General features: G+C 32.2%; 1 protein-coding gene across 2 annotated transcripts; it reads right to left on the bottom strand.

Moving 5' to 3' along the window:
- Positions 1–4,302: 4,302 nt before the first annotated feature.
- LOC134714530 (F-box only protein 7-like) lies at positions 4,303–14,184 on the bottom strand. Of its 2 annotated transcripts, none has more exons than XM_063575845.1 (10): positions 14,024–14,184; positions 9,162–9,702; positions 8,766–8,931; positions 8,261–8,332; positions 7,489–7,578; positions 7,033–7,085; positions 6,113–6,236; positions 5,628–5,665; positions 4,856–5,042; positions 4,303–4,578 (listed from the first exon to the last, which is right to left on the bottom strand). In XM_063575845.1, the coding sequence occupies exons 1-10, from the start codon at positions 14,140–14,142 to the stop codon at positions 4,397–4,399; spliced, it is 1,572 nt and encodes a 523-aa protein (XP_063431915.1). In that variant the 5' UTR covers positions 14,143–14,184; the 3' UTR covers positions 4,303–4,396. The 2 variants fall into 2 exon arrangements, with proteins under 2 accessions (XP_063431915.1, XP_063431925.1); XM_063575855.1 differs by having other exon boundaries at positions 14,082–14,184.
- Between the last annotated feature and the right edge of the window lie 908 nt (positions 14,185–15,092).

The raw sequence follows: 15,092 nt of genomic DNA, 5'->3' as shown, positions 1-15,092 counted from the left end.
CATACTTGATTGATTATATTTGATATGAAGCCACATGTCCTAGGACTATGTCAAGACATTACTTTCATGACCAAATTGTTTTTTCAGTTTGAGAAAATTCAGATGTCAGCTTTGGGATGGGATCATGGGAGAAGTGAGTTTTACAAGTTTTGGCATTGTCTGTTTCTGTCATCATCCTGAATTTGGTTTCATTTTCAAGCTTGAAGTTTGCATGAACAAACGTTGGGTAATCTTTTTCTCTGTTCTTAGTTATGTCCCTTTGTAAATGGAATGTTTGCCAAATTTCTTGTTTTCACATTCAACTTTACTTTGCCTCAACAAAAAGTTATGTTTTATAAACAATGCTTATTAACACCAAACACAGATCAGATTCAAAAAGTGTGTCGTCAAATTCACAGTTCTTGAGTGATGTCTTTTTATAAATGAAAACAAGAATGTGTCCCAAGTACACTGATGTCCCATCCACATTATCATTTTCTATCTTGTTCAGTGGACCGTGAAAATGGGTGTAAAAACTAATTTGGCATTAAAATTAGAAAGATAAAATCATAAGGAACATGTATACTAAGTTTCAATTTGATTGGACTTCAACTTTATAAAAAAACTACCTCAACCAAAATTTTAAACATGAAGTGGGACAAACAAGACCATAAAACATTATGCCCATAAATGGGACATAAAATTTATGAATTTGCCGTATATTTAGAATAGGGGGCATTTGTGTCCAATTGCATATTCTTTTATTTTGGAACTATAAGAAACCAGTTAACTTAAATGCCTTCTGAGCAGTATATGTTGGCAGACTTGTAACTCGGCCTTTAGCTTTATTAAAAGTTCCAAAACTATTTTGATTTGATTCTTATCCCTGGTTCAGAGAATTGGTATCTCCATCTCATTGCCTTAATCTGGTCATAAACTTTTCTTTATCTCTATCACTTGTACTTCATACATGTTGAAAGTTGGTGTGAAGTCAGAATAGGGATTATGTATTACTGAAAAATTATTACACCAGGGTTTTCGATATCACAAACTAGTCAAAACATTTACTTAATTTTATCATCGGTATAAGGACATCATTCGTAAATATAGCTCAAAATGCAGACTTCTTATACGTTTAGGTATTTCACATCCCATTTTTATGGAAATATTCTTTATAAAGCACAAAAATGTCGGTATTCACCGCAGAAACTAACAAAACCTTTAAATAGACTTATTAAGAAAGGATATAGTTATGATACTGTTGTCAGGTCACTAAAGATTGCATATTTTGGCGTTAATATTGATTTACTTATGGCCGTAGTTTTTTTATTTTTAGTTTTACGAACCCTCCTACCCTAATTTTTGCCAAATAGGAAAAAAAATTAAATTAAAAATGTTGATTTTTAATTTTTTTTTCTCCTCCGACCCAGTGTTTTTCATGCAAAAAAAAATTAATTTTAGTTCATAACTGCATGAAAGAATCTAAATTTATGCTCTTGGTGATTTAATAAGTTGTTGCACATTGATTTTCAATTCAGACCTTGTCAAGAAAAAAAAAATAGTTGTTACACTATAGTCTGTTGTTTTTTATGTATTATTGTCATTATACCCCCGCTTTAAAAAAGGGGGGTATACTGTTTTACCTCTGTCTGTCCGTCCGTCAGTCTGTTGTACTGTCCGTCCGTCAGTCAGTCAGTCCGTCCCATGAATATTTTTCGTCACATTTTTCTCAGGAACTACAATACAAGGATTTCTGAAATTTGGTTTCAGGGTTTATCTAAGACTAAGTTAGCTATACCGAATCAATTGAACATATACTGTGGGATTGTTATTATGTACAACAATTTATTGAGCAAACTGAAATGTGGTTTCTCCATAACGGTATTAGTATACCATTTACACAGGATATTTTTTTGTTTGGAAATTTATCACGAATGTACAAAGGTGACCCTCAAAACAATATTTTTCTCTGGATTAAACAATATATATTTAATACACGATATTTTAAAGGAGAATTAAGTTTAACAGCATTGATTGAAAAAATAAAGCATCATTAAAAATCAGTTAAAAATAAATGTTTTGAAAAGTTTAATCAAGCTTGGTGCATTTACCAAGATAATTTGGTGGATTAGCAACTATGAAAAAATTAGCAGACATCAAAATGATTTTTGTTTTTTTTATATTGGTTTTTTGTTTTTTGTTGCTTTTGTTTTTTTTTCTTTTTCTTTAATCATCTTTTAATTCTTTTATTTATTAATTCTCTATATTTATTTTTTTTTGTATGTCCTTTTTAATAAGATACAATTATAAAATCCAAACAAAATGTTATTTTCAAGTTCTATACATTTTCTAATAGGTTGTATTATATTACATTTATATATATGAACTTATTGTTTGATAACTGTACTGTTGTATATTATATATGTTGGATAAAAAAAAAAAAAAAAAAAAAAAAAAGTTAGCTATACCGTGTGATGCGTTTTCAGATTGATCACTTGAAAACTTCCTGTTTACCGAACACTTGTATGATTTTACACATGATAGCCAAGTTGAAAATTTTTGTCACACTTTTCTTAGGAACTACAATACAAGGATTTCTGAAATTTGGTTTCAGGATTTATATAAGTCAGCTATACCGTGTGATGTGTTTTCAGATTCATCACTCGACAACTTCTTGTTTACCGAACACTGGCATATTTTTACACTATTTATTTTTTCGTCGCAATTTTCTCAGGAACTACAATACAAGGATTTCTGAAATTTGGTTTCAGGGTTTATCTAAGTCAGCTATAACGTGTGATGCGTTTTCAGATTCATCACTTCACAACTTCCTGTTTACCGAACACTTGTATGATTTTACACATGATAGCCAAGTTGAAAATTTTCATCACACTTTTCTCAGGAACTACAATACAAGGATTTCTGAAATTTGGTTTCAGGGTTTATCTAAGTTAGCTATACCGTGTGATGCGTTTTCAGATTGATCACTTGACAACTTCCTGTTTACCGAACACTTATATGATTTTACACATGATAGCCAAGTTGAAAATTTTCGTCACATTTTTCTCAGGAACTACAATACAAGGATTTCTGAAATTTGGTTTCAGGGTTTATCTAAGTCAGCTATACCGTGTGATGCGTTTTCAGATTGATCACTTGACAACTTCCTGTTTACCGAACACTTATATGATTTTACACATGATAGCCAAGTTGAAAATTTTCGTCAAATTTTTCTCAGGAACTACAATACAAGGATTTCTGAAATTTGGTTTCAGGATTTATATAAGTCAGCTATACCGTGTGATGCATTTTCAGATTCATCATTCTACGACTTCCTGTTTACCGAACACTTGCATATTTTTACATTATTAATATTATCCACTTGCGGCAGGGGTATCATCAGTTATTAGTAGCTCGCAGTTTCACTTGTTGTATCGCATCTACCTTTTTATAAGTGGATAAAATTGAGAATGGAAATGGGGAATGTATCAAAGAGACAACAACCCGACCATAGAAAAAAACAACAGCAGAAGGTCACAAAAAGGTCTTTAATGTAATGAGAAATTCACGCACCCAACATCCTTCAGCTGGCCCCTAAACAAATACAATGTATATACTAGTTCAGTGAAAATGAACGCCATACTAATTTCCAAATTGTACACAAGAAACTAAAATTAAAATAATACAAGACTAACAAAGACCAGAGGCTCCTGACTTTGGACAGGCCCAAAAATGTGGCGGAGTTAAACATGTTTATGAGATCTCAACCCTCCCCTATACCTCTAGCTAATGTAGAAAAGTAAATGCATAACAATATAATTCAAGAGTCTGATGTCAGAAGATGTAACCAAAGAAAATAAACAAAACAAGTGAAACTGTGAGCTACTGCTCACTGATGATACCCCGCCGCAAGATGCAATTAAAGTGAAAGCCATAATTATGTCATGCAGACATTTCAACTAATCTGCATATCAAATACCGTACTATTGACCTGTCAAGTGTACCAGTCTATCAGAAGATACCACAACACAGACTTCATCCTGAACAGGTCTAGTTTTATACAATGCTAGATACTTACCAAGGATGTGCAAATGTAATACTTGTGTAACCCCACCTAATTGTATGTCTGTACCTTGGCCGGCAATCAAATTATGTGCCTGAACCATCTGCTGTCTGAACAATTTGTTGCTTCTTGTTATTTGCCTTGTATGTCTTTTTTTTTACCAAATGAGTGGTTTTGCTGCTTGTTGTGTCTATTGACATGTACAATATATTTGGCATCCCTAGTCTCCTTTTGTATGTATTAAAGAAAAAAAAAAAAAAAAGCACTTCATATTTATAAATAAATGTATAATTTTAACAGATTATTCAACATATCAAAATCGTAACTGATCTTTCTTCAACTTTTGATGGGAGTCTAAAAAAATCTTGGTCCTCCCATTCGTCCAAACATTCCTCTATTGTCTCTCAATCCGCCACCCCTTCCGGGTCGAATATTATGACCAGGTAAAGGTCCTAAAGGATCAAATCTAGGCTGTAACGGTTGTAATGGATTGTGTCCACTTCTCCGACCACCAAAACCACCAACACCACCAGGTCCTACAACACAAAATACAACTTCTTGTCCACTTTTGAAAATTGTATCATGATCTTACAAATTTGAAAGTTTTGAATGTTTTTATATTTTCAAACCTTTAACCTCCATGTAAGGCATAGACCAATAGATGATTATCAACAGCAATGCAAATCATTATAGGATTTCACTTGTTTTCCTACAAAAAGATGGCCTTATTTTTTATAAACCATTTTAAATTAAAGAATAATTTCCTAGAGGAAATTTTTGTTTTTTATATGACATAAAATGTATTATAATTACCTTGGAATTGTGGAAAAAGATCAAAATCTCCTCCAATCATTCCTGGTGGATACAACGGTAGTGGGTTAGGAAAACCTGGATCATGATCTGGTCTAAATACAGGGGGCACGATACAGGTCATCTGACTTAGAAATCTACGTCTATCTTTTTCTCTTTGTTTCCGTAATTGAAATTCTGTCTTATAGATCTATAATGAGATACATACATGTAAACAGGTATAGATTTCATATTCTAGTTAGTTATATAAATGTAAATGTCATATAAAAAACTGTTATTTTTAAATGCAGCAAACATTTACTTTATTTTAATAATTCATGTGCTCATCACCTATATTCAATATTTATCATATCAACTTAACTTTAGATATTACTTTTTTTTTCATAGATTGTTTAATGAAAATAAACATTTCTCTTTTTTGTTCAAGGTTCATGACAAAAAAACTTTATACATCATTTGCATTTGAAGCACTTTCTGGATTTAACTTCATCAGGAACACTCAAAATCTAATACTTTAAAGCTAATGATGTTTAAGAATGTCCAAAACATCAAAACCACAGTAGAATGTATTTGAATTAAATAATTGCAGTTACCTTCCCTTTTAATCTTTTTTTTTATTATTATTTCTTTGGAAGATAAAAGTATCAGTGTATTTGTATAAATGAAACTAAAAATATTTAAGCCCCATACAACCTTAAAACATTATATGTTAATAATGATACTTGCGCTAATAAGGAATACTTGACAGATAGTATCCATAAATAAATATACTTACTGTATACCAATCTTGAGATAAATCATTATTCTGTCGATCTACAACAGATAATATGCAAAGTTTTACTTTTTTCCTCATCTCAAAGTGTATATTTGAGAACATTTCATGGAGGATCTTTATAATGAAATGTAGATTTTCATTCCCCCCCTCCCAACTCTATGGACTATGTCTGAAACAATAAATGTGTACGTCCATGTACCAATAATCTTCTCAAACAATTTGGAATTTTTCCCCAAGAATATTTTTGTGTGTAATATTTGCCATATTTGTGAAAGGCTTTTTGGGGTGATTTTTACATACTCAAACATTGTCAAATATTTCATTGTAAATTGAAATGCATTGTGTTTACAAGTATGTGAAACATGATCAAAGTACAATTGCATTGGGCTAGAGATAATTGTTCATATTTTTATAGGAATTGGCAACAAGATAATAAATTCTGGTAAATACACACAGATTACCACAAGGTTCTTTTTTGTACATACTTCCAAAATCTTTGAGATAATGTCTCCGCCATAAATATCTATCTTTACAAATCTGTTGGAAATCTTTACATGTATCCATCATTCTTACAGTGCTTGGCACATCAAGGAAACTAAAAACTGTCAACTATATAGAAAAATAAAATATGTGTAATTTCTTTTAAATTAATGAAAATTAAATAGTTCTTTCAAATATGGACCTTTTCAAAATACTTATAAAACTATTCTTTCATAAAATGTAGATAAACTGTGTTGAAAATTTTGCCAAAAGATATAAGAATATACCTAATAAGGATTGAACATGCATCTTTTCCCACCATTTCTGTGAATCTTACTCATATTTCCAGGTATTTTGTTGCTGTTTTTGTTTTTTATTTTGTTATTTCTAAGAGAAAAAGGCTATTGTAGAATCCTGTTAAGGCTTTTATACACGGTGGACAGGGTGAAGAAGAGCAACGTTGTTATGGGTGATCTTCTTGTAGAGCAGTCTTTAAAATTCCTCTTCAGAATCAGCATGCACTACAGTATCTGGCTGCTGGTGTTTATATTGTGGCTTATTGCTCTCTGGCACTATCTTATCTGGCAGATGGTGTTTATATTGTGGCTTATTGCTGTCTGGCACTATAAGCCCATTTGTGTTGTTTATTGCGTGTCGTTTTATTATATTGTTTGTTTCACAATTAGCAAATGTTTTGGCTATGTGTATGCATCTTTTCAACATGCTTCTGGTACTTTCCTTAAATTTTTCTAAGAAAGCCCAGATTGGCAATGGCTTTCTTGCTAATGTTGTTAATGTGGATGCTCCATTTCAGGTCGTTGGATTTATGGAGTCCTAGGTATGAATTAACTTGTACGATGTGTTTATGCAATCAAAAATCTTCCTAAATTGTTAAATTTATTGAGGCAATCAAAGGAGAACTTACTTTAATTTCGTGACTTAATGACATAATGCCACTCAATACAGGAAATCCATGATCTGTAAATAAACAAAACAAATTTTATATACCTTCTCTTTCCTTTGAAACATGAAAAGAAGATTTCTAAACAAGCTCTAAACTATCTGTATTTGTTATAGAATTGGCAGCATTTTTTATTATTTCCACAAACTAAATTTCACCATAAAAATTTATAGCCTTGAAAATTTATAACTTTATACATAGTAACTATTAAAGTGAATTTAAAATCTTGAACAAATAATTTTACATAAATATACAACAATTAGGGAGCAGTCCCGTGTATCCATAAAACATCCACTTTTGCCTATGTTTTGATAAACTTCATGGAGACTAATTCAGTTACTAAGTACCAGAAGGATTCTATTCATGGTGAATATGACAGGTTATGCACAATATCACTGGCCCAACAGACACAAAACTTACTTTGCCTATATGTCTGTAGCAGTGGTAATGATATATTATCTTTAAAAATCATTGACAGCTTTGGTAAATTCTTATAAACTTCATTTATTTCTGAAATATAAATAGATGAATAAATAGCTATTACATATTATAATAGATTACATAAATTGCCTATTACTTACATAATATAAAAAAGAAGATGTGGTATGATTGCCAATGAGACAACTCTCCACAAGAGACCAAATGACACAGAAATTAACAATCAAGGTCACCGTACTTCTTTCAACAATGAAGAAAGCCCATACTGCATATTCAATTATAAAAGACCCAGAAATGACAATGTAAAAAAATTCAAATGAGAAAAATAACAGTCTAACATGTGTACAAAAAATTAACGAAAAACAAATATGCAACACATAATTAAACGACAACCACTGAATTACAGGCTCCTGATTTGGGACAGGCACATACATAAAAATGTGGTGGGGTTACACATGTTAGCAGGATCCAAACCCTCCCCTAACCTCTGACAGTGGTGATAACAGTACAACATAAGAACAAACTATTTAAATCAGTATCCTCTTCTCATGGTGACCTACATGACACGAAAAACTTTCAGCTGTTAGTGTTATGAATAGATTTTTTCATATAAGTGAGCATTTACTGTAGAAAGATGTGAATATCCATTATCAGGGCAATTCTTCTTTTTAACAAGGTAGTTACTATTTTCATACACCTATGAAACCTTCAAAGAGGGAGATCTCCTCAGCTTAGACAAAAGTTGTGTACTTACCTCCATCAATGGATTGTATAAATTCACAAAATGTAATATTCAATGGTATATCTTCTTTATCTGGTGATCTACCTGTAAAAGAGTTACACTCTTTACAAATTCTTAGATTGATTGACATTTAAAAAAAATAATGAGGATTATGTCCATGTGGCACAGATCATGCTCTTGCTTGGATATCATATAAAGCTATAAAGGGACATTACTGAAGAATGGTAGGTTACAGTGACACCAACAAAAATCACACTTGATCTGTATTTTGAGGTAATACAAATTGTGTATAAGTTTCATAACATTTGATTAATGCTTACTTCATGTAAATTATGTTAGAAAACTGAAACTAAAAAGATTTAGCATTTTTTCCATTTGTAAAGGGACATAACTCTACAATTGTTAAAGTGACACCACCAAAATTCGAAACTGATCTGTATTTTGTGGTAATAAGCATTGTGTATAAGTTTCTTTACATTTGGTGAGTATGTACATATATCCGTATCAGAACACTTACCATGAATAATCAATAATTTACCCATCTTTAAACACACCAGTGTAAATATATCTGTATCAGAACAACTATTGTGTGTGTACTTTAATGTATAACTTGCTGGTGCTCCTCTCTTCCAATCTTCATTTATCATATCTGATCTGACAGAGGCTGTGCTTTGGTCTGAGGTCTTTGAAAGAAAAAAATAAATGAACTTGATGGCAGCATAAACTATGATTCTGAGGCAAAGGCTGATAAGATGAATATGAAGGTCATCAGAGCTCAAAAAGTATATTACCTGATGATCTATTGCCATGGCAACCTTAAATAGAAAGTTAATTTGTCATATTTTAAATGATTCAACTCTAGTTAATAGCTTTTTACTGCCTAACTTGACATGCTTGGTTTTCTATCCCTTACCTGTACAGGTATGTATCCTGATTCTAACATAAGAATATGTAAAACAATAACCAGAGCTTCATGCGTCGATGTAACATCACTTTCTATATAAACTTTAACCAGTAATGGCGGTACTGCTCCCTGTACACTGTCTCTACATAACAATGGCTCTGATAAACATTTGTTAACAATGGCATGATCTACTGGTTTCTCTTCCATAGCTACATCTGATTCACTATAGGAGAAACCAGAGGCTGCTGATGAAGGAATCTCGGATATTTGTGAACTGTTGCCATAGTTACCACTAGTTGATGGTTTGTTATTGTCAGGTTTAGAGCTAAAACCAGTTGAATGATCTGTTTCCATAGCAACATTTTTTTCCTGTTTACTACTATGTGTTGGAGTATCCTCCTCGTCTAAAGAAACAATGTGTATTAAATCCCCACCAACAATACTGCAGTCTTTAAGTGTTAAATCATCATTATTCCACGGACTATCTTCTTCTGTAGAAGTGTCAGCTCCTGTCATAGGATCTCTACCATTCAAACTAAAAAAATATTCCCTAAAAAAAAAATATATTTAACATATTTATAAATCAAAATTGTTCTCTCTATTCTGACATGCCTGAATAGACTTTAATTTCTCATGCATCATTTTCACATTCTTCAATCACTTATCAGTCAACACTTTATTAACTGTAAAATATGGGAAACCACTGCCCTTTCCTTGATCTTGATATTTATAGCATTACTGGGAAGCTTAATACAAAAATTTATGATAAAAGAGATGATTTTTCATTTCCTATTGTTAATTATCCATTTTTTTTGTCACCATCTTATGGTGTTTATATATCTCAACTTGTACAATTTGCTCATGTATGTAACAACATATTAGATTTTAGCGAGAGAAATTTATGTATTACTGAAAAATTATTACACCAGGGTTTTCTTTATCATAAACAAGTCAAAACAATTACTGAATTTTATCATCTGTATAACATGTATTAGGAAATAATTCATAAATATAACTCAACATGCAGACATCTTATACGTTCAGGTATTTCACATCCTATCTTTTTAAAATGACAATATTTTTTACAAAGCACAAAAATGTCAGTATTCACCTCAAAAGCTTACAAAACCTTTAAACAGACTTATTAAGAAGGGATATAGTTACAATACTGTTGTCAGGTCGTTAAAGATTGCATATTTTGGCTTTAATAATAATTCACTTATAGGGTCTTTGCATTGGAACTAAACACATTTGTTTTTTTTAAAACAGTTATTGGCATGACATGGGTTATGTTCTTCTCATATATTTTATGATAGTATGATACTAAACCCCTAATGGAAGGGATTGTGCCTGATACTCATATGATGAAGACATAATCTTTCAATCAGTTTAGTTGAGATCTGGAGCTGACATATCAGTTAACTGCTAGTAGTCTATTGTTATTTGTGTATTATTGTCATTTTGTTTATTTTCTATTGTTACATCTTCTGACATGGGACTCAGACTTCTCTTGAACTGAATTTTACTGTGCGTATTGTTATTTGTTTACTTTCAGTTTCTACATTGGCTAGAGGTATAGGGGGAGGGTTGAGATCTCATCAACATGTTTAACGCTGTTGCAATGTTGTGTCTGTCCTAAGCATGCTAAGTAAGGAGCCTCTGGCCTTTGTTAGTCTTGTATGATTTTTAATTTTAGTTTCTTGTGTATAATTTGGAGTTTAGTATGACGTCCATTATCACTAAACAAGTATACATATTTTTTAAGGGGCCAGCTGAAGGACACATCCTGTTGCTTGAGTTTCTCGCTACATTGAAGACCCATTGGTGGCCTTCGGCTGTTGTCTGCTCTATGGACAGGTTGTTGTCCCTTTGACACATTCCCCATTTCCTTTCTCAATTTTATACAATATTTGCGCTTGATATAGGTCTGAATTTGTATTATAATTACATATTTGATACATAATAGGTTTCTGACACAGAACAACTGTAGTTATGGTAGTCAAGGACTTGAATTGGTTATGTGGTTTGATTTTATATTCATATTTTTGCTTTTGTACAATACACTATGCTGTTGCAAATTGACCCCCAGCTCCCAGACTCCAAAAAAAAATATTTTACCCAAATATTTGTAATCCAATATAATTTTGTGTTTGGATTACCTCTCTTACACTGATTTTACAATATTGTTTTATACTTTAGTAATTGACTATTAACCAGGACACCCAAGTTTGTTTTCCCCTTTTGTTGCCGCTAATTCCTAAACTGTTTGAACCATAACCACCCAAAATCAATCCAAACCTTTCTTTTGTAGTTATAAACCTTGTGTTTAATAAAGTTCATAGATTTCTATTTATTTATTCAGTTATTGTACTGAAACCAAATGTCTTTGGACGAGGATGACAATGATGATGACAACGTGATACCAATATAAGACCAATTTTTTTTTACAGTTAAAATAACAATTCAAACAAGAAATTAAAGATCTGATCTATGTGCAAAGCAACAAATGAAATACAAATATGACCTATAACAACAAATGACAACCATTGAACAGGCTCCCGACTTAAACATGCATCAAATACAAAATGTGGTACATGTAAGTTGAAACATGTCTGACCAGGCACCATTGTTTTCTACAGGGTGCAAAGGTAGGTCAAATTAAGGTGGTATGGGTGTCTTTCGCCATCTTGGATTGTAAAAAACAGAGAATCTAAGGTCCATATATTCTATCAAGTTAGTAAAATTTTATGCAGGAATGCAGATATTTAATGTGAATTTTCATTTAAAAGAACCAATTTATAAGAATATAACTTAAAAATAATAATATTTTTAATTTTTACAAGTGTAGATTATTTTTTATATTTTTTTTAATATTTTCAAATGGCAATTTTAAGGGGAGGTAACTCTAAAACAGTGCATTTTCTGAAGGACTCCATGAAATTTTCCTATTTTGTCTCTTAGCCGAAAAAAACGTACGGTGACCCTATCTTTTCTTTTGATATTCTCAAAGCATTGTCTGAAAGCAATCTTTTCCTAATTTATTTTACAATTCTATCATTTTGTTTAGTTTCTAATCCCAAAATGGTGTTTTATCCTGTATAATCCATATAAAATTTGTCATTTTGTCACAACCTGTAGCTTGAGAAAATGCGCGGTGACCTATCATTTTTATGATATTTTTGAACATGTATCAATAGATACTACATTTTGACAAAGTATGAACAAATTCTATCATTTTTATTTTAGACTCCCATACCACCTTAAGTGAACAAATTACACCAACTAAAGTTAATGATTCATGGCATGATTAATAAAGAAAATCCCATTTTTTGTCACATAACAAACAAGATAATGATTAGTTGCCAATCTCTAGTACTACATATTGTACTATGAATTAGGTACAATCTGCTGAGCACCCATGCGGAAAATGAAATCTCATTTTTCATAATCGTTGTCTATAGGAAAATATATGTTTTATAGATAGGTTTAATTCTAATGGACATAATTTGAACAAGACTTACTTCCTTTTTGTCTCCATGTCAGAGGTTTAAGTGCAAAAATTTGAAACCAGTAATTTTGTTTGAAAAATAAGGATTATATAAAACTAATAAATCCTTAAATGTTCATGTTTTAAACTTTTTTCTTCCTTTATCTATTTGCTGAAGATTTATGTTTCTGCAACACTTTATTACCCAAACAGGAAGTTGCCTTAGTGACTGTTTTTTTCAGGATTGGACTAAATAGCGATAAGATGAATTACGTCACATTGAAACCTATCTATATCTTTTATTAAGCTCAAACTTTGGATTATCATATATATACAGAACCTGTAAATTAAATATTAACAGCACTACCAGACAATATTTCCACATTGGATTGTGATGGGATTGCTCAACTTGCATAGTAGATCTTTTGCTAGTTCTAAACTTGTACTTCTTTGCCTAGTTGGTTAGAGCACTGACTGACATGACTGGGAATACTTTTGCAAACAATTGTTGGGAGGGAGTTGGGCATGTAGACTTATCACCATGTGTCACAGTACCATATCAATATCAAGAAAGACAGAGATCTTGGGTTTGAGTTCCAAAGACCAATGTGATTTTCTAATAAGAACCATTCTCTCAGGTTACAGGACAAATGGTTTACTTTAATCATAGAAAGAGTAGACAAGTAGAAAAAATACTTTCCGAAAAAAAAATTTAAGTGAGGGTATACCTAGTCTTAGTGCATCAGTTAAAAATGTTTATAACACAAATATGTATGCATGTACTGGTAAATGCCTCTGTTATCTGAAGAACCCAACAGCTTTGAGGGTACAGCGGCATCCTATACACTCCCTTTTGGGATTAACGGAGATGTGGTACTAAGGTATATTTACGACATTTTTTTTACAAGGAAAATCAATTCCCACCCAACAGAAAGGGAGTGCTACATGTAGGACACTGGGAAGTCTGTTATTATAGTGAAGAAGCCAAAGTACTCTGAGAGAACTTACGGGACACTTGGCGGAAAAAGATAAACAGGAGAGATACCAGACAATTGATCTCCAGATCAAAGAAGGGGACAACTTTGAACAAATGTTGCCCTGAAGTACCCATTCTATTTTAAACTCCAGTCTTGGTACCATAAATGTGTGTGGTAGTCGAAATAATTATGACGTCTGGCAAGGCTATTTTTAATTTTTTCAGGGACGCCTTCCTCGTGGGAGGGTGAAAATTACCCTTATGATGTACTGTGATTTCCAGGCCCCGAGTCAGAATCGAACCCTGGACCAAATAATCATGACAGCAATCAGCAGGGGAAAAACTTGTCTTGTGTAAGAACTCTCTGATCAAAACTGAACAATCTAAGGAATGACATAAAAAGTTAACCTTGGAAAAGTGTTGTCAAACAATCCAAAAATAAACTGACGGAGATCATTTAGTTTACATTCATTATCTATGTCTATAGACTTCGTGATTTTGCGGTTTCGAATTCTAATTTTCATCATTGTTGTTGGTTGTGAACTTTCGTTGTTTCAAACTGGAGAGCTAAGTTTTTGTATTGGATTACTTCCCTTGTGCTACAAACGGTTGCAATTTTTAATTGAATTACCCCCCTTTGGCCGAAAAACGATTGCTCCTCAACTCCGTACTTTATTTGGCCTTTTTAACTTTGTTGGTTTCGAGCGTCACTGATGAGTCTTTTGTAGACGAAATGCGCACCTGGCGTATATACAAATTTAGTGCTGGTATCTATGATGAGTTTATTTACATATAACCTTTACCTTTACCTATCCTGGTTTTGTCACCTCTATCAGATGAACCACTGGCTCTGTTGTTCTTTGTCAGTGTGAATTTAACTATTTAAAATCCATGAATTGTCACTTCATATTGTACATATACACGATCACAATAACAACGGTGCACTGATAAAAATCGGTTAGTTAAAATATATAGAACCAATACTTTGTACACTGTACATATCCCACCAACAATTTATCTACCCAGTTACAGTTCTCATTTCTAATAATCCTTTAAATTTCCATGTCACAGGCATTTTGTTCACTATTCTAACATTGATGAACGCTTTTGATGTAGGCTAAAGCATAATCCAGCACTAATTTTCTCAATGTGTACGTGTTGTTGATTTGTTAAGAAATGAAACTTCGAGCAGTCAATTGTTAATTGTAGCAAGTTGTTATTACTCTGAAATCAAATAGAATTCCACTAGCAATGTCTTGAATATAACATCTGAGTTGGTCGATGAACGGAGACCTTACTTCCTCCAATACTTTGCACTTGATTATAAAGTGTTCACGATCTTCAGGTTCATGCTTACATAGTTGACAAATTTGACTAACGGATTGCCTGCCAAATTTAGCTCTGTCTTGTTGAAGTGTGTATGTTCCACAAGCGAGTTTGGATTTTATGTTACAACGTTTGACAGCAAACGGCTCAG

Source organism: Mytilus trossulus, chromosome 1 (assembly GCF_036588685.1).
Source record: "Mytilus trossulus isolate FHL-02 chromosome 1, PNRI_Mtr1.1.1.hap1, whole genome shotgun sequence".
In the NCBI taxonomy this organism is placed as follows: domain Eukaryota; kingdom Metazoa; phylum Mollusca; class Bivalvia; order Mytilida; family Mytilidae; genus Mytilus; species Mytilus trossulus.
The sequence above is the reverse complement of the archived record's forward strand: the minus strand, read 5'-3'. Positions and strand labels throughout refer to the sequence as shown.